The sequence below is a fragment of the Poecilia mexicana genome, unplaced genomic scaffold (assembly GCF_051168715.1).
Source record: "Poecilia mexicana isolate PSO_F unplaced genomic scaffold, ASM5116871v1 scaffold_5, whole genome shotgun sequence".
NCBI lineage: Eukaryota > Metazoa > Chordata > Actinopteri > Cyprinodontiformes > Poeciliidae > Poecilia > Poecilia mexicana.
The window spans coordinates 15,654,171-15,673,804 of NW_028263374.1; the positions used below are offsets into that span (position 1 = coordinate 15,654,171).

The 19,634-nt window shown below is 39.0% G+C and overlaps 3 protein-coding genes across 6 annotated transcripts in view; 2 read left to right on the forward strand and 1 right to left on the reverse strand.

Moving 5' to 3' along the window:
• Positions 1–154: 154 nt before the first annotated feature.
• On the forward strand, positions 155–4,045 carry sdhb (succinate dehydrogenase complex, subunit B, iron sulfur (Ip)). Its single transcript, XM_015006705.2, has 8 exons — positions 155–312; positions 1,082–1,215; positions 1,733–1,818; positions 1,928–2,064; positions 2,590–2,706; positions 2,791–2,892; positions 2,970–3,092; positions 3,550–4,045. Exons 1-8 carry the CDS (start codon positions 241–243, stop codon positions 3,628–3,630), a joined length of 852 nt encoding a protein of 283 aa, XP_014862191.2. The 5' UTR covers positions 155–240; the 3' UTR covers positions 3,631–4,045.
• A 1,953-nt stretch (positions 4,046–5,998) lies between these two features.
• mfap2 (microfibril associated protein 2) lies at positions 5,999–14,320 on the forward strand. Of its 2 annotated transcripts, none has more exons than XM_015006701.2 (9): positions 5,999–6,097; positions 7,276–7,333; positions 9,078–9,122; positions 9,412–9,432; positions 9,512–9,592; positions 9,685–9,726; positions 9,812–9,899; positions 12,499–12,572; positions 13,746–14,320. In XM_015006701.2, exons 2-9 carry the CDS (start codon positions 7,303–7,305, stop codon positions 13,847–13,849), a joined length of 486 nt encoding a protein of 161 aa, XP_014862187.1. In that variant the 5' UTR covers positions 5,999–6,097; positions 7,276–7,302; the 3' UTR covers positions 13,850–14,320. The 2 variants fall into 2 exon arrangements, with proteins under 2 accessions (XP_014862187.1, XP_087861741.1); XM_088005615.1 differs by lacking the exon at positions 5,999–6,097 and adding an exon at positions 7,048–7,114.
• A 539-nt stretch (positions 14,321–14,859) lies between these two features.
• Positions 14,860–19,634, reverse strand: part of crocc (ciliary rootlet coiled-coil, rootletin) — a 29,422-nt gene continuing 24,647 nt past the window's right edge. For all 3 annotated transcript variants that reach the window (XM_088005614.1, XM_088005611.1, XM_088005612.1), the window contains exons 34-37: positions 18,954–19,154; positions 18,750–18,881; positions 16,560–16,733; positions 14,860–15,893 (exon numbers count right to left, since the gene is read on the reverse strand). In XM_088005614.1, the coding sequence (XP_087861740.1) occupies positions 15,813–15,893; positions 16,560–16,733; positions 18,750–18,881; positions 18,954–19,154 (588 nt within the window). In that variant the 3' untranslated portion in view covers positions 14,860–15,812. The remainder of the gene's footprint in view (positions 15,894–16,559; positions 16,734–18,749; positions 18,882–18,953; positions 19,155–19,634) is intronic.

Sequence of the window (19,634 nt, forward strand, 5' to 3'; positions counted from 1 at the left end):
GATTCATTTATTTTAAAATGATATGCAGTACGGAATAAAAACTAAAAAAGAATCTAACAAAGATGACGTTATATAATAGTAATTAAATATGTTCTTGTGAACCAAGCGACAAGGCTAAAATGAAATCGGGACACAACGGCCAACAAAACCAGCGCCCCAGCAAAGGCTTCTGGCGCAGTCGCAGTGGAAGCTGCTTAGCAGCCGGTGGAGGTCAGAGAAGAGAAACTTGGATCCGTAAAAATGTCTGTTGCTACCTTTACGTCCTTGAGCCGCTGCAGTGTTTTGGCTTTCCGCTCTCCTGCCGGACTGCTGGTAAGCTGTCAACCGGTGGAAGAAACGTACTTCCAGTCATCATTGTCGGAAGCCATCACTTTGTTTAGCTAATTTAGAGCTGAAGCACCACCGCTTTTTCAACTGCTAAGGTTCCGTCTATGTTCTGGATTCTAGTTTACAAACTGTTTGGTTTAGCTGTTAGCTACAGATATGTTGTAGCATGGCTATCTTTTATAAATCAGATGATGACGATCTAACTTCTAACGTGAAACCACGACATCCCAAAGAGTGTTAAGAAATAAGACGGACACTTTTTCCGCATTTTTAGCCTGTTAGCTTTTGGGTAATAAAGCTTCGTCATAATAAACCATACAATTTTTCATATTCAGGTAGCCATTTTGATTAATTTATATAGCGCTAAACCGTAATAATATAGAACAAATGTCAGTTCAATGCATTTTAAAACACAACTCCAAATCATATCTTGAAAATGAAATCAAATCAATATAATGCAGTACAATCATTTAGACCCAAATTCAGTTATAATTACTATTTCACTCCTAGTTGAATCATCCATTAGAATTCAGTTTATAAAGGAGAAGTGGTAGAAAGCTGACTTTGCAGTAAGGATGTGGTGACAGTGGGAAGCATAGTTGTTGGGAAGAGGAAAAATCTAATGCATATAAGCTGAGTAATGCTCTCTGGGATGACAAAGAGAATACAAATAGCTAGTAGTAGCTCCTTCATGGATATATTCAGGAAGGAAAACATGTTTTAAAATGATTTCTCTTTGTGTGCTTGTGTCCAGGCAGTGCGGTACGCCCAGACAGCTGCAGCCGCAGCTGTTCAGCCCAGAATAAAGAAGTTCCAGGTGTACAGATGGGACCCAGACACACCTGGAGACAAACCCCGCATGCAGACGTACGAGATCGACCTCAACACGTAAGGCTGTCACTGTTTTCCTCTGCTCTAAGGAAACCTAGTAGATTACACTGTATGGGACTGGTAATTCTTTAAAACAAAATAGTTTTGATGGGAATACTGCAACACCCCCCCCAAAATTAAGGTATTCAGATAGCCTGAACTGGACCGGTCCAGTGATACCCATCTCATCGAAACAGTCCCAATAGAACATTTTACAGCATTGAATATGCAAGTTTTAAACATTTTCCTTTTAAAATTTCTCACAGAATTTTAATATTAACTCAGAACTCTCGATGATCTTCAATTTTATCATTTTTATCTGTTTTAATCTGTTGAAAATATTTATTTTATCTAAGAATATCACCTGAGCAGCTTATTTATTGATTAACGCAATCCTCAGCTTGTTTTTAGTCCTCCTCTTTTACTTTTTAAACTAATAGTATTTAATTGACTCTATTCTCTTTGTTGTCAAGGTGGTAGCAATACCACCAAACGGCCCAGTTTTCTGACTTTGAGTTTGCATTTCTTTACCCAGTTGCGGGCCGATGGTCCTTGATGCCCTCATCAAGATAAAAAATGAGATGGATTCGACTCTGACCTTCCGCCGTTCTTGTAGAGAAGGTAAAACATAAGTTGTCTAAGAAAAATCCTTTTATTGCATTGTTTTTATCTTCGGAATATGTCATAAATCAATTTTAATCCCTTTTTATCATTTACTTTGTTTTATCAGGTATTTGTGGATCCTGTGCGATGAACATCAACGGAGGAAACACGCTCGCCTGTCTCAACAAGATTGACACCAACCTCAGCAAGCCCACCAAGATTTACCCACTTCCACACATGTATGTGGTCAAGGACCTGGTGCCTGTGAGTAAAACGTCCTGCACTTTGAAACCCATCAACTGTAACACGTTTATTCTAGGGTAGGCAAGTCACTGAAACAAATTTTACTGGACGATAAATTGTCCCAGAAGTTATTGTGATAAATGATAATATTATTGTCTTAAGACTGTTTTCAAGTAAGCTAATGGTTATGCCATAACAATGCAAGAACACATTCTCAAATATCAATGCACTTTAAATGCTAATGAACACTTAGCACTGAAACTGGAAGAAATATACAAAATTATCTTGAAATATCTCAGAAACAACAAATAAAATAATTTTTGAAGTTTCCGTAAACAAAATTGCCTTTCAAAAAAGAAGTAGCTTGTTGAAACTAAAGCCTCAGACTGGAAACTTTATCATCCAGTTTTTGGTAGAAAGAGAGAGAAAGAAAAAATGATAAATCATACAAAATGAAATGATTGAGCTCAGTTATCATGCAATCATGAATATTTTGGACTTATTCAGAAATGTTTTTACACCATATTCTTTCCGTTCTGCTTGCAGGACATGAGTAACTTCTATGCCCAGTACAAGTCCATCGAGCCGTACCTGAAGAAGAGGGACGACTCGAAGGAGGGGAAGGAGCAGTACCTGCAGTCTGTGGAGGACAGACAGAAGCTGGTAAAGCTCCACCTTTGCTTCAGGAAAACAGAGCAGGTTTCCAGGGCTGGCAGGGATCTGAATCTGTCTGTCTGCTGTGTGTAGGACGGCCTGTATGAATGCATCCTGTGCGCCTGCTGCAGCACCAGCTGTCCCAGCTACTGGTGGAATGGAGACAAATACCTCGGGCCGGCTGTCCTCATGCAGGTATGTGTGTCCCACGTTGTCTTATTGTAGTCTCAAGAAGCTCATAAAACCGAGTCATATGTATCGTTCGGTCCCAGGCGTACCGCTGGATGATCGACTCACGAGACGAGTTCACAGAGGAGCGTCTGTCCAAGCTGCAGGATCCATTCTCCCTCTACCGCTGCCACACCATCATGAACTGCACCAGGACCTGCCCAAAGGTCAGGCTGCGTCTATGCTGCCATGCATTTATTAAATCAGTTCATTAGGCTGTCCACACATTGTGGAGGTTAAAATATTTAGTCACAGTTTACTATTTTTTCTATTTACGATCAAATATGCAAGTGAAAATTGTATAATAATAACCAAGAAGTAAAATTACAGACTATTTAGTACGAGGAAAAACCTGATTAAAGAAAATATTTAATTACAATACTGTTGCTGAAAGTTACATCAGTTATAGTTAAACTGACATTTTTCTTCCTGCTTTTTTATCGTTACGCAGAAATCCCACTACTCTGAGCTTTACTGACTCAGTGAAAATGCACAAGTCATTTAGAGTCCATTCAACTGGTTAAATAAACAATCAGTATTATTAACTATCGTGTGAATGAAAGATATTTGAAATACAGGGTTAGGGTTATATTTGACGGATGTTCCCTCTGTTTTCGTTGGCAGGGCCTGAACCCAGGAAAAGCCATCGCTGAGATCAAGAAGATGATGGCCTCATACAAGGAGAAGAAAGCAGCAGCCGTTTGAAACCTCTGCTCCCCTTTTCTACAACTTGATTGATAAATTATTGATTATAAAATGCTCTCTGAGGTCTGACAGGCCTGAACACCAGTCATCTCAAACACCACATGATGTGTGTGTGTGGCTGGAGGACTTGGTGTGACACAAACGCACAAGTACAGTATGAATGCTGGAGAGAGTGTGTGTCTGAGTCTTAGCAGAGGATTTTATCTCCAACTCTACTGTGTGGATGTTTGTGTACATGGGAAACACTTTGCTTCACATTAAAGTGGAAAGACCAGTGCTTTTTCTTATGTTTAGCCAAACTCCTTAGTTTTCGCCTTCTATATTTTGCACTTGTATGAAGACAAACAGTACATATGTTCCCTCCTTGCCTACAGCACTCTTTGTTTTTGATGGAAAATAAATACTTTAAGTGGCAGCAACTTGTATTTTTGTGTGTTCTGTTGGACTGAAATCATCTTCGGATGAACATTAGTTGAAGAAAAAAATAAATGTTGTAACTCATACTAATTTAAATTCTTCAATATCAAATTTATATTTTTATACTTCCATTTGCGTCTCAACTGTTATAAAAACAGACCAAACCAGCCAGACGGTTAGGAGTCTGGAAAACGAGCCGTTAGGTCACAATGAACGGGCACTCCACCGTTACCTAGCAACCGCAGCAGAGCCCAGCCCGTTACCCGGCAACCCCAATTGGGCTCCAAACGTTTGGCCAGCTGGTTTTAGCGCTTATACAAGGACTGATGGAAAAGACGAGTGTTTTGTTGTTGACTTACCTTTAAGAAACCACTTGAAGCAACTGTTTGCAGCTATTTTAACGAGTGAGTATAAACCTTGAGTTTGGGGGCGTGGCCAGCAGCAGCTTGATTGGATTTAAAGTGACAAGAGATGAGGCAGCTATCCTGGATGAAATAAACTTAGTAACTGGTTATCTCAAAGGTTTTCTGTATGTTTGTCAAGTAATGACAAGAAAACCAAAACAATGTGATTAAATTTGGTGTAAATTCTTTACAGAGTAGACACAGTGGGTAACAGATATATTGTGTTTTCTCTGGCGAGGATTAGTTTTTGAACTCACCACAAGTGCTTTATTGAATAAAGTGCCCAGTGCAACACATTTAATTCTGGTAAAGTATATTTACTTTAAGAAAAACTTGTAGAAAGATTTGTTGAATTATTCTGCAACACAAGTTTCCCTGGTTGAACGAATCTTACTGATACATTGTAATCTTTTAGGATCAGCTCACATCTCCTAACATGTTTCCAAGAAAACAAGCTAAATTTTAAAAGGAAATAGTTACAGGTGTAAATTAATAATTTATCCCTTAATCCCAAAACAAAAAAGCCCCACTGGGAAACAGTGGAGCATCGCTAATACTAGTATTCAGCAGTGTTAGTTTTATTTCTGTCCTCTGACAGTGCTACACCTAAACACTTTAGTTACCATATTTGTTTTTTTGGTGTTTTTTTTAGGGGTGAGGGGGAAAAACTGTTTAATCTTTTTTTTTTTTTGGTGTATCTACCACATGGGGGCGCTGCAGTCCCAGGAGGCCTCAGCTTCAATAATACTCCCCAACTTTAGGAACTGAACCACTTAACTAAATAGTTCCTGATCAGATAAAGTTCCCAAACTGCTCCCACAGTCTTTAAAGAACAGAGTCTGAGTGGAGCAGATGTCATAGTGTATAATGACGCACAGATTTACCGGAATCAGCCGATGATGTTCATTTTTTAATGCATGGGTATCGAGCCGATAAGTAGAGCTGATATTAGTGCATCCATAATCATTTTTATTGTTTAGTCACCAATGCGAGCATAAGAGGTCAGCAGATGGATACGACACGCTTCAGAGTCAAAATAAAACAAATTTCAATCAACATGGCTGCTGAACTTTCCACTTCCTATTTGGGTTAGATTCATTTGTGGCTCCAGAAGCTTTGCCTCCAGCTGCAAATTTCCCCCTCAATTGATATTTGCTTCAATCAAAATGTTTTCCTTCCACTATATTTTCCAATAATTTGCTTTGTCTGTGAACTATCATCTTCTTTAGCAATGACTTTTTGTGCATCAAAAATTTGCATTGAAGTAAGCGCAAGTCTCAATTTTGAATTGAATTTTTGAAATAATTTCACTTCTCCTTCACATTGTCAGCAACTGAGATGCACTTGTAAACCGTATTGTTGTGTTTTATTCAAAGTAGTTCATTTGCATTAGGTGTTTTTGAAGATTGTAGCCTTGTTATGGTTTAAAATGCAGCACTGTGTTCGTGTGCAGATCGACTCCTGATTAAAATGAATGAGTAAGCGTTAGCCAGTCTGTGGAGCGCTGGTGTCTGGGTCGGGGGTGGGAGCAGGAGGAGGAGGGGATTGCTGATGTGGGCTGGTTCAGTGAGGAGCTGCAGGATTCTCCTGCTTTCACAGGAGGCATCCGCGCCGGCAGAGGTTGAAGATAACCGAACCAAAGTTAGGTAAGAGATTTGGGTCAAAGCTCACAAACGCATTTAAATGTCTGTTTGCTTCTCTTTTATGCTCAACACTGATGTAATTAAATTTGTCCAGAAGAATTTACTTGAATTAAAAACAGATATGAAATTATTGTGGATCAATAAATGATGGGTTATTCTGTTTTAATGGATGTTCAAAGTTGGTATGTTGGCCGTGATTTGTTTTTTTACCAGCGACAAGGAAGATGAGCGAAGAGAAAATTTAAGTTTAAAAAAAAAAAAACTGCTCTCCTGGGGGTCAATGAGGGCGCATTGCAAGTTGGAAATGTGTTGTCTTTGTTTGTAACTGGACTCCAAAAAAACTCAAATGGATGCCAGCCGAGCATCTCCTGTTGCTGTCCTCAGCTTGTGGAGGATGGCGGGTGGAGGGCGGCCTGGGGGTCTCTGTAGCTTGAAAGTGGAGGACTGAAGTGTGGAGAGAGGGGGGCTAATTGCTCCCAGATGTGTGCTGAGAAAACATATGGTTTCTGATAGCCACCATGATGCAGGAAAAGGAGCAGAGGGTTTGTGTGTTTGTGTGTTATGCTGGTGCACAAAGACATAAACACTGCAGTCCATTGTTTCAGTCAGAGGGTGGGATGCATAATGTGCAGATCTGTAGTTGAGGGGGAAATAATCATATTTTTCATAAAGTAGTTTCAGTCTGGAAATCAAGAGTAGGACTTTTAACGTGTGCAAAAAAGTCTGATTTATATTTTCTGTGCTTCTCCAAGGGAGCTTTAGGCTCCCATTTTTGAGCTTTTTTAGTTTCTTGGAGGACAGAAGAAGGAAAAGAGAGAGAGGAGGGGGAAGGGTTCGAGGAAATGACCAGTGAGTGTGACAGAAGGGAAATGAAGGATGTAGAGACAGAGAGGAAGAAAGGGAGGGAGGGATGAAGAAAACTCACAGGGAGATGGGGTGGGGGTGGGATTTAAGGGGGTCTTCTGTTTCTTTTCTTGGAATGCAGCTTTGACAGCGAGGAAAAAGAAAGAAAAACTCGCTGTAAGTTTTTTCAGTGTCTGCGTGAGGCCGGTGAGGGGAGAGAGCGGCGGCAGGGGGGTTGGAAAGGTGACGGAGGGAGGAGGAGAAGAAGGAGGGAGGAAAGGGAGACAAAAGGAAAACTTTTTTGTCCTCATGCTGCTTTGTTTCCGTCTTTTCCTCAGTTAAAGTCAGTCTACCTCCCAGTGACCATGAGAGTCCTCCTACTCATCTGCATGCCAGGTAACTGCATCACACCTAAAAGTTGAAAAATGCAACATTTTACGTGCATTTTTGTTGAATTTTCACACAAACTACAACATTAATAGAGGCTGGCATTTACACTAAGCAAAACACCAAACTTTTCTCCCTGAATCTGCAAAATGTTTCTCAGGACGTCTTATTTATATGTGCTTAATGAGGCACTGTATGTAGCAGAAAGACTTTGTATCCGCCACACAAATTTTTTCTTTTTGATTTTTTTGTTCCACTTAAATGTTTTTAACTTTTTGTCACATAGTTCAAAGCTACTCACAGGTCAAAAAAATGCATTTTAAAAACTAAATTCACCAAATGTTGGCGCAATAGTTTTTTTTTCACCTACTCAACAATAAACTGAGCACAAGCTATGTTAATTAAACAAATTATCAGATTTTTCTCTCCCCAAAACCTCAAATGATTTTTGAAAGCCATCCAGTTTGCTTATTATTTTGGGCTCGGTTGAAGAAAACTGAAAAAAATAATTTGCCTGTTCTCAGTAATAAAAAACAGGATCTAGGTCAGTCTGTATTTAAAACTACTGTATTTAGCCAAGTTTTAATACAGCAAATAAGATCAGATTCGGGTGCACCATAGTGTACCCGGATCTGATCGGGTACACTATCAGATACCCGATAGTGTATCTGATAGTGTACTAGCACATTAAAATGTATTTTGTCGATACTAGCACATCGACTCGTCAATGAGTCGATGTGCTAGTATTTACCATGACGACAAAAAGTCAACAGAAAGCTTGGAAATTGTGACCACATTGTGTTGCAACTAACATGTTGGTCAGCAGATTTTGATTTGCAAGTCATAGTTTTGTTCTAATTTATTCTTGAATCATGATAAAAAAATAAAAAACTCATTCCAGGGGCCACAGATGGCCCCCGGCCCCCACTTTGAACAACCTTGTTTTAGACTGCTAAGCACATTTTAAAATCAGACACAGATTATGATTTTACTAGCTCCTATTCAGTAAACCAAAGGTAACTCCTGACTCAAAATAAAAGTTTGGGGTAAGTTGTCGATATCGACTGATATGAAATGTTTGTATTGTGATATGTTCAAAATCACTCAGTTTTACTAAAAATAGACTTGCTGATTCAAGACTGGGGTAAAATATTCAGTGAACTTATGAGACAAAAGACAAAAGGAATTAAATTTTAAAGGAGAATTTCAAGTCATCAGTTGGTGAACTTATGCTTATGTGGCAGGAAAATAAGTACACTTGTAAAAAATCTAAGTCCAATATTAAAATGTATGTAATGATCTGAAACATTAAAGTGTGACAAGATTGGATAAAAAAAACAACAATTAAATCTGTAAAGGGGTAAATACTTTTTTAGAAAACTGCACAGTCATTTTTCTGACCATTTGAAACTGTTAGGACCTGTTTTCTTCTTAAAACAGGATAATGAAGCCTTCCCCATCTTTTTCTTTGATAGACTATCAATTTATAGTTTATTCTCAATTATATCTGCTTCTAATTAAATGTGTTGCATAAAAGGGGGACAAATGGGTTTCTGCTTGTCTAAAGTCTTCACTTTAGACAAGCAGAAGATTCAGTGTGCAACATCATTAAAAGTTAGAAACTGTACTCGCTGCTTAATAACAGGAGAGAACGCTCCGTGAATAAACATCTCATAAAGTAAATGACAAGGAGAGGAAGTGTTTCTAACATCTGCCTGTTTTTTTATGTTGTTTTTATATTTGTCTGAACCAGTCGTGCTTGCTCAGGCCCAGTACCAGGAACAGGTTCCCTTCCCTGGTGAGTTTATTCTGAGAATATTGAGTTGCGCTGTGGAAGCTCAGCACATCTGTTCCTGATCCTCCGCTGCCCTCTGATGTTTCACCAAGCCTCCATGGTTCTCTCTGTTGTTGTTTACCGGCCGTGCCGCAGCTGTTTTCAGTTCACTCTACTGATATACTAGATGTAAACATGCTAGAGATTAAGTCATTTAATACATCCTCGCCATAATTGTTTGCACTCTCTTTCATATCGCTTTTATTTTTGGGTTTTGATCTCACAAAATGTTTCTCTCTCTTCTAATTCACAGACTCATATGAGTATTATTCAGGTAAAATCCTCTCAATGCTCTTCAGATTTTCCGCTTTAGGTGTTAAGAATGATGAAATATTCTTAACTTTCTGGAGCAGAAACCCAGAACCCAGAGCCATTCCCCGGATCCTACCAGCAGCAAGTCCAGATTGAGCCTGCGGTCTTTCCGGAGAAGTCAGGTAAACCCGCTGAATCCTCATCCTGCCACCTTCGACGCAAGACTTTCCTAAACACCAGTGTTTCGTGCTTCTTTGCTGTGTTTGGGTTCCAGATCCGACCTTTGAAACGGAGCCCACGGAGCCTGGACCGCTCGGTAAGACAGCTGCACAGCAGAGAGGACTGGCAGCTGGTTGTGGCAGAGCGAAGAACTGATTTTTATTTTGTTGTCTGATTCCCAGATTGCAGAGAGGAGCAGTATCCCTGCACCAGACTCTACTCAGTCCACAAACCATGCAAGCAGTGTCTGAACAGCCTCTGCTTCTACAGGTAGAGATAGTTCTTAGAAATAAAGAGGCTCATCCCACACTGACTGAGGTTACCGTGCTCCTGCTGCAGAGGAAATAGAGGAGGAAATAAATCAATGCATGATTTAAAAAAAAGTAAAATAAATAAATTCTGAATCTGAACAGTAAGTTAAAAATATAATATTAAATAAATACACAATATGAAAAAAATTAAAAGATAATTAATAAAAATCAGAAGATTGGAAATAAAATGGAGAATTAAATAATAGCTCATTCAAATGAATGCTTTTGAAAATTATAAATATTAAATTACGTCACACTTTTTTTCAATCAAAAAAGTTGGGAAAGTTCTTATTTTTTATTTATTGGATGCAATATTTGGCACATGAAATACTTTAAATTTTTTATTATTAAATATTTAAATATTTATTATTTGTTTATTGCCAGTTATGTCAGAATCAGTCATCCATAATAGCAGCGCAAGAAAACGGGACGTTTATGTTTTTAGCTGTGCTCAAAATAAAAGTCTGAACCGCATGGCATTCTGGGAGAAGTAAGCAGAGGAACCATAGACATAATATTATATTGTATATGTCATATTATGTCTATGAGAGGAACGTCTTTAGCTGCTCAACCATAGGGTCGGCTAAGCTGTTTTTTTTTTTTTACTGTATTTAGTCAAAGTAAGCACAAACAGGTATGGCAATTACAATAGTGTCATTCTAACGAAGATATAGCAGTGGCAGACTTAGAAATGGAACACAAAAGCAAAACTGGTAAAAAAAAATAAAATAAACTACCTCAAGGGAATTAAATCAGCTAAGCTAGGTTGGTGGCGTCAAGTCTCTGCTCACTGGTTACCTAGCAACGATGTGTTAGCTTAAACATTAGCAGTTTCAGGTTTTCGTCACTGTGCCTAACTGCTTAAAAATAAAAAACGACTTGCAGTTAAAGGAGAAAATGAGTACAACAGCTGGAGCGGAAACTGTGGATAAAGCAGAAAAGGTCACGCCACTAGTTTGGCTGTATTTCAGATATTTAAAACAAACAAACAAACTTAGCAAAAAAGAACAATTAGTGTCGACTGGTTTCATCGTGATGAAACCAGATCAGTCAGTCTTTTTAAATATAGATTATATTTCTACAAAGCAAAGAGTATTGTATTGTATTACATTGTATTACATTGTATTGTACTCTATTGTAGTAGAGTAATAAACTACTCACTGACCTCACTGAATGACAGCAAGGTCAAAACACATGAAATGTGTTATGGTCTTAAAATGCTTTAAACTGGAAGCGAAAGATATGGAAGAAAACAAAAAAACTATCCATCTAACAGACTGAAGAAAAGCTAAAATGGAAAAAAAGACTCAGCCAAGATTCAGCTTTAGGTAAATCAAAGAAGGCTTACAGTTATCTGTGAGTAATATATTAAGATAAAGCCAGGCCAAGTCCCATTGTTGAAAAAACATGGTGGTTAACATTCAAAGATATAAATGACGCATAGTGCTGCATAGTGGCACAGTTTGTATCACTGTTGCCTTGTATTAGGAGTTTCCTGGGTTCATATCCCAGCCTGCGGTTTCAGGCCTATTTATGCCAGATCAGTCTGATGAATATGCTTTAACACTTGAAGAGATCATGTTGCTATATATGTGAAAATGGAAATACCCTTAAAATGAGACAAATGACCTCCAACGGACCAGTGAGAAGCAGCATACTGGTTCCAAGCCAACAAGTTTGTTTAGAATGGTCAGCCCAGACCTTAATCCAATAAAACAAAGCTTGTGGGTAATTGAAAAGTAAATGTGAATGCTCCTTCCTGCCTGAAACTGTTTATCTTTGTTAGAATGTAAGTAATTCCTCCTGCCAACAGTTGTTCTGTTCTTTGTTTTGTATGTGATTGATAAATGGAAAACAACCAATAAACTCTAGTCAAAAAAGGAGAAGGAAAACAAAGTTTGTGGGGTTACATCAAGCATATAGTTTCTGAGGTAGAACCAAGCAATGAAGAAACTATGGAACGCAGTTAAATTGTCCAGAGCCAGAATACATTTCCTAGAATTTGGTAACTCCATGAAACAAACATTTGAAGGAGCTCTTATTCTGTGGAGCTAAATTGGGGCCATAAAGTTTGTTCAAAAGAAATGGAAATAATTGAATGTGGAAAAAAAAAACCTTGAAACTAAAACATAGTTTTGTCTTTTATTTAGTCTAATTTTTTTTTCAGTTTGGATTTTTTCTTCTTCTTTTGAACAAACTTTGTTCAAATTTTTGAACAAAATTTAGCTCCATATTTTTTTTAATCTAAATATTAGTACAGTGTTTCACAGGAATGGAAACACTATTTTATTTTTCCTCACATATTTGAAAACAAATTTGATACATTTCTTTTCATATTGAAGTTGGAGTACAAAGTGCAATATTCCCAATGCATTTTGGGAAAAGGAAATGAAAGCCAATATTTAAAGTATATTTGGTATTTTAAACAAACTGATATTTTTGAGTACAGCAGTAGATGAAACACAGGAAAATAAAATAATCTCAGCAATTTCCTGCTTTCTCATCATGTAGATCTAAATAAAAAAACAAACATGTTTAATCCTTGTGTCTTTGCTCAGTTTGAGACGAGTTTACGTCATCAACAAGGAGATCTGCATGAGGACCGTGTGCGCACATGAGGAACTGCTCAGAGGTGAGTCCAGAGCTGCAGAGTAGAAAATCCTGACATCACTGACTGAACCGCAAACTGCACAGTAATGGGATAATAAAACTTTTTTGCTCCAGAAATTACCCATGTGTCCCACGGGGCTGCAACGACCTTCTTTAGTGAAACGAGCCACATTCATCAGCAGGAACACTCAGGAAATGAATCAGAGATCAACCACTTTTAACACAAGATAGATAAAACCTCATGTTTATCTATCTTTTAGATCTCAGTAAAGTCTTTAAGTGCCTGCGCTTCATTAGACTACAGTTTATGCTAGTTGTTTCAAATCATCAAATGAAACACAAAACTGCTTCCTTTAATCCAGTGGTCCAAGTCCAAGTCGCCCTGCGCTGTCTCTGCGCTTCCAAACGCCTGACTTAAATGAATGGCTGATTAACAGGCTTCTGCTGCATTTGATGGCTGCATGGAAGGCCATTCAGTTATTTGAACCAGGTGTGCTGGAGCTGAAGCAGATCTAAAGCATGCAGGGCAGGGGTTCTTAAATCCACCCAGCCATTTTATGGTATTAATGATTTTGGTGTCTGGAAAATGAGCCGTTTCAAAAACCTCCCGATTGTTGAGTCACACTGCGCTGTTACCTAGCAACCCCAGCAAGGCTCCAGAACGTTTGGTTAGCTGGTTTTACCGCTGTACAATGGCTGCTGGAAAAGTTTTACTGTTGACCAGGAGCCACTTGCTGCATTCTTGAGGCTCAACTTCTGTTTTTCAAAGATGTAATGTTGTATAATTACGCGTCTGTTTGCTGCCACTTTCACATATGAGTGTTAATGTTGAGTTGGGGGGCCGTGGCCAGCAGCAGCTTAATTGGTTTTAAAATGACAAGATGCCCAAAATAGTCAGAACTGACCAGACTCTCATTATCTAACAATTATTTTGCTTAAAAAAAAATTAATGAATGTGTTTTTATCACCCATTTAGCTATCCTAACCTACTCCAGGAAGCATAACATTTCACCTTTATGAATTTATTCAACTGATTATAAAAAATTATTAGAAATGGAAAACTGCGAAAAGATGATCAAATCAGACTAGGAATTATCTGGCATCTTGAAGTTCTATTTATGGCCAGCTGGATTTGGCCTTGAGTTTGGCGCGTCTTAGACGATGAACTGACCTCTTTGTGTGCGTTTTCTTTCAGCGGATCTGTGCCGTGATCAGTTCTCTCGCTGCGGTGTGATGGCGCTGAGTGGTCAGTGCACGTCGCTCGGAGGAAGCTGCGGGAAAAGCTGCGGCGGCTGCTGATCCGGATCGGGAACGCTGCCAGCCGGGATACCGACTCCTCTCCCCTCCCGACTCCTCCGTACGGCTCCATACTCTTGTGCGAAAAGCACTTTGAATATTTTTGTTGTTTTTTTTAACGTCTGCCCAGTAGATCCTGTGTGTACTATGAGGGATCAACAATAACACTGACGGATATGCAAGTCACTGGTGCTATAAAACTTTTAGAGGTGCACATGAAACCATGAAAACTCATTTTATTCCTGTTTTTTTTTAAATCATTTTCTTTAACATTGTGCCATAATAATCTCATATTTTGTGTTTGTACTGTACGTTTGTTGAAAAGCAGTCATTAATAGAGATGATCAGGAGAGACAAGATGCTGCAGAACATCAGCATCATTGGTCTGAAGGGCCGTCCAACCACCGCCTCTGTACTACTGCTTTGTAAAAATGTCACCATAAAAACTGAAAAAAATAAAATGTTTAAACTCCAGCTGCTCAGTGTGAGGTTGTGCACTTTGACTAGGCCCTTATAACATGCAAATGCTTTATATTATAGCAGAAAGGCTATAATTTAAGGCCTTTCTGCTATATTACTGCAAGAAAGGCTTACAGTATTCAATTATGCTGCAAGAACTGATCAGTACGTCACTGCCAGAGAACGCAAAAGAAAACAAATTCCTCCATGTCCTGTAGGGGGCTCCGTAGAGACCAAACAAGTAGTAAAATAATCCATTTAAAAGAAAAATGTGCATTAATTTAGATCATCATCAACTCGGGTCTTCCAAGGCTGCATAACTGCTAAATAAAATAATGTCAAATTAAATCGAATCAATGTGAGAATCACATCACTGCACCTACTGGACATAATGATACTTTAAAAATATTCAATTCCCAATTTTCTTTTTTTAATATTTATCCAGATCCTTTACTGAAAACCCCCCCCCATTAAATCCAGAGTTTTAAAGACTGCATAGGAATCCTGCAGGTAGTTCAGTAGTTTGTGTGAAAGATGTAATAAAATACAAACTGTCAGAAGAACAAATTCACCTTTTATTGTAAATTATTAAGGTGATCTTAAAGCTCTTTTTAAGATTTTCCTCTTCTTATTCCAACTCATGCAAGTATTTGTCCAATTTTAGATTTTACATATAAACCAAACCAAGCAGTTCTAATCTTTACCTTCTGTACTAAAAGTATTAAGATGGACATACTTATTTTATCTATTTATCCTAACGAAGACGATGCTTGTTACAAAAAGAGAAACCCTGCTGATGTGGACATGTGATAAAAATCATCCCCACAGCATGATGCTGCCACTCCTACATTTCTTCTTGCACTCTCCAGAAAACATGGCTTTAATATTTAAACTCAAATGTGACTGATGTAGTTTGTCGTCAGTGTGTCAGTGTTCGTACAGCAAGGAAAAAACTACATGTGGACAATAATACTGGCTCCTAAAAAAATAACGCAGTAAAGTAATAAAAATCAGGGTTTCAGTTATAAAATAGGGTTTAATCCAACATTAGATAATTAGTTAAATCTGTCTCTACGAGAACAAACAGTGCACTTCACTTTATGGTGCTTATAAATACATATTCTTTGTCCTTTAATGATTGTAAATAATCTTAAAAATTTTAAATCCTGCCAAATGTCCAAACTCAGCAGACAAATCTTGAAACGATTTTAATTTTTTCATAAAAACCAGCAGAAAGTTTGAGAAGATGTTCAGCCAGGACCGATTCCAGATGTTTAAAGAGCGATTAGTGGTTTGCTGGAGGTTTTAAGGCATTCTCGCATGTTTGTGCTTCGTTTGGTTGTCGGTTGCTGCTCCAAGCGTCAGGGAAGCACCTCAAGAACCAAAAATGATTTCCACAGCCGCAGTAAGCTGCGTTTGGAGTCACAGTACGGATTAATTTGAGTTAGAGTTTTTACATTAACGAGGAGTTTTCCCTGAATCAGTTTCTTCCTCTCTGAGCTGCGTCTCATTTGGACAGCAGCGATGCCGGGAGAGACGGCTGCCGTCGCTTAATCTCCTGCTGCAGCTGCTCCTTCAGCGTGGAAACCTGAAGTGAGAAACAAAGATGTGGCATTTTAATCTGAAGGATTGATCACATGACTATAATCTGTAATCCAGCCTGGAGTGGGAGACACAGGGAGTCTCTGTGTTGTTTGCAAACTGAAAAGTTGATCAGTGAGTGAATCATTTCCTAGTTTTGTTGTCTTTCTATCTTAAAAGTTTCCAACTGCGGCTAATTTATTAGACCCTGTTTCAGTCATCTTCTGCAGTTTTTAAAGAGTCAAAGTCCCAACTGGGAAGCATTTAGTGTCACCTTTACCTGTTGAATCTGATCACTGATTGGTAACACTTACAGGTAATGTCTGGTTTCCACAACGGTTTTGAAAGACAGGTTTTATATTTCTGGGTTTCAGTGTCTGGAAACAGCAGGGTAGATGAAAGTGGCAGAATGTTTACAAAGCTGGAACAATGAGGATCCGTTAGGCTTTACGACATAATCAGTACCCAGCTTTACCCAGTTTAGAGGCTGGTTCAGCCCATTAGACATCTGTTATGTTTCCCTTTAAGCTGTCTTAGCAACGTGTCAGTTTGGACTGTGTACTTGTTTTTTATTTTTGGAGAAGCAGCTGCTGTGCTTTTGCGTGTCCTGCGTATAAATTTGCAAATAAAGCAATTGTTTTCCGTGGAAAACAACGAAGACGCCCTCGGGCACCTGTTCCTCCAGGCCTTTGACCCGGTGGCGGTGAGCTCGCTCCCTGGTGCCCAGCGTCCGCTCCGCATCCCGGAGGCTGCTCCTCATCTTCTCGGCCTCCCGCTGGACCTCGTCACGCTGCTGCACCAAGCTCTCACACAGGCTGTGTGAGTGCTCCATGTCAGCCAGCTGCGTCTGCTCAGGAGAAAACACACAGGAGGCCAACGTGAAGTCAAAACGATAGGAAACGTGGCGTCCATTTACCCATGAAGTGATCCAATTAATCCGCACGGAGTGTTTTTACAGATGACCTATTGTACTTTCTTCAACAGGTTAGGAATGGGCTATATAAAAAAAAAAAAACATGTTTATTACGTTTTTTGTACAAAATAATTCTTAGATTATTAAGATTTTAGTCTGATTTTAGTCTGAGTTGCTTTTGGGCGTCTTGTCACTTTAAATCCTTAGCAGGATTTTAAAGTGACATTCTTGGGTTGCTAGGTGACGGGCTCTGCTGTCCTGGTGTTGCTAGGTAACGGCACATAAGTCTAATGTGACTCTGGTTTTTGAAACAGCTCATTTTCCAGACACAAAATAACATTAACCTATTGTAAAAACAGCAACTCAGTGTTTTTTAAGCATCTGGGATTTTTTTAAGAAGCATTTTAGATCCAAATGGAAGCATAAAAACATCCAAAACGTACAATTGATGCCTTTTAAATCATTATTTCAACATGAGCTGAGGTTGACCGTCTGTAACTAGTTGTTGTCACATCAAACTGATGTCTAAATTGTTTGATAATAAGATAAAATACAATGTTTTGCCACAAGGAAACTCATTCCCACACTTTCATCGTTTCTAACAAACTGCTTGTTTTCAGTTGATAGGATCTACCGTCATTACAAGGTGGTGTCTAAACTTTCTCTTTCCCCTGCACAAAGAAAGTTTTCAGATTCCAGGAATAAACAAAAATGCAATACTAATTGTCTTTTTGAGGTTTCTTTAACTGGTATAGTTTCCCCTCACAAACATTTCTGCAGCCTGGGAAACGTTTGACTAAATGAGGAAATGTCTGAGGCACTAAATCTCCTTGAAATCAACAACTTAATAGATTCTGAATTCCACTAAAACTTCCTGCAGTTTTCCCATTCACTTGTTTGTGGCCTTTCTGTGGTGGGTTAAAAAAAAAAAGTTAATATGACCTAAAAATGACAGGAATTAAACTCAGTTTCTGCAGAATTTGAAAATGTTTTCTTGCACACTGACAGAAAAAACAAGCATTTATATTAAACATATTGATCTCAGATGTCTGTATTACATGGGACAATAAAGCTCCTCTTTTCCTGCTTTTTCACAGCAGATTGTGAGTGGATAATTATATGCCTCCCAAGTGTAAAAAGCTGATGTAAGAATGCAGATTTTTCTCAACGTCGAACATTTGTTTGCTTTTCCTTAGCCAGCTGAGATTTCCACTAGAGCTGTGCGATGAATCGATTTGATCAATCAATCATATTTTTGGTGAAAATTAAATTTTTTGGAAAATTTGGAATTTTCTTTTTTCCTGCCAATGCACTTTTTGAGTTTTGATCATTCAGTGTGATGTCAGCACCCCGTGGGCGGCCATTTTGTTTCACAAGCATGTTTTAAAGCTTCAGTTCAACTCAAGGCGAATCTTTAGAATATCAGCAGATTTTTTTTATTCTTTAATTATGAGAATAAAGTCTTAATATTAGGAGAATGAAGTAGTTACTTTATGAGAACTCCAGCACAAAAAATAAAAAAAATAAAATATACAAGCTTTTTTTTTTTCCATTAAAACAACTTTTTTCTTGTAATTTTAAGACTTTTTCTGCTAAAATTGTCTTTACTCTGATATTATGACGGTTTTCTCGTAATTAAACCACATTTCTTCTCACCTGGCCTTCATACTCCATAACACACACATCACAGAATGATAGATTGAAATAAAAGCCATTTTTTGAAAATATTTCCTGTCATTTGTAATTTCTTTTTTAGAAAAGGAAGCATGAAAAACAAAATCAGTTAAAAGTCTGAAGTTGGCTCTGGTGCGACAAATATTTGAGATTTAATTGCTACGCCAGGTGCCCAGCCTTCCCTCCTGCAGTCACTGCTTAGCAGCAGTTTGGTGAAGCTTTATTCTGCTTATTGGTTTCATTTCTGATGAATCTGTTGTTGCGCCTCATCCTCACCTGCAGCATCAGTATTTGCTGCTGCGCTTCCTGAAGTTCCTGCTCTGCCGTGTTCAGCGAGCGATCCAGACGGCTCCTCTCTGCAGAAAGCCGCATGCTGCCCTCCTCGGACTTCAGCTTCTGACGTTCGACCTGACGTGGTTCACGTTTAGCTGTTAGAAACCCGAACGCCACGTCTTGGAGAGGAAGTGAACCAGGACTTGCCTTATCCAGCGTGTTCCTCAGTGCGTTCTTGTCTTTCTCCAGCCTGACCGCCTGCCTCTCTGCATCCTTCTTCTCCGTCTCCAGCAGAGCCACCGCCCTCTGCAGCGCGCGCAGCCGCTCCTCTACGACGGCCCGCTCCGTCTGGACCAGCTGGACGCTCCGCTGGGCCTCCACAAGGCTGGCCGACCGCTGGCGCAGAGCCTGAGAGGAGAACGCAGACTCGTACTTCTTCTGAAGAAACTCTGTGTCACTCACCTTCATTAGCCATAAAGAATTTACAAAAATAAATTTGCTTTATAGAAGAACGTCGCTCAGTAAAAAGCATTTGAGTCACATGATCAACAGGATGTTACTACTGGCGAAAATGACAAAGACGACGGCAGGAAGTGGCAAGAGGATGATGGTTTGTTTTTGTTTTTTTCGGACAGCTGGCTCCACCAGAGCTTTGGACAATTCACAAAAGGTTGTGCATCATTTGAACTTGAATCCATAGCTTTTCTGTAAACTGCAGTTTTTCCAAAACGCCGCATAAATAGTCGCTGCCAAGTCCAAGCAACTTGTCACTCCAACGCCTGAATCAGACGCCGACGTCTCCTCTGATCGTCATGGCTGAATTATGAATATAATCTCATGCGTTTACATTCGTCGCTGAAATGGTTTTTAATGATTTATCATGTGAAC

Excerpts from the sequence above, each read along its gene's own strand:
- sdhb (XM_015006705.2), top strand. The coding sequence starts at position 241 with ATGTCTGTTGCTACCTTTACGTCCTTGAGCCGCTGCAGTGTTTTGGCT. Across the intron at positions 1,819-1,927 it reads CCGCCGTTCTTGTAGAGAAG|GTATTTGTGGATCCTGTGCG; the intron begins GTAAAACATAAG and ends TTGTTTTATCAG. Across the intron at positions 2,893-2,969 it reads GGCCGGCTGTCCTCATGCAG|GCGTACCGCTGGATGATCGA; the intron begins GTATGTGTGTCC and ends GTTCGGTCCCAG.
- mfap2 (XM_015006701.2), top strand. The coding sequence starts at position 7,303 with ATGAGAGTCCTCCTACTCATCTGCATGCCAG. Across the intron at positions 7,334-9,077 it reads CCTACTCATCTGCATGCCAG|TCGTGCTTGCTCAGGCCCAG; the intron begins GTAACTGCATCA and ends TGTCTGAACCAG. Across the intron at positions 9,727-9,811 it reads CACGGAGCCTGGACCGCTCG|ATTGCAGAGAGGAGCAGTAT; the intron begins GTAAGACAGCTG and ends TCTGATTCCCAG.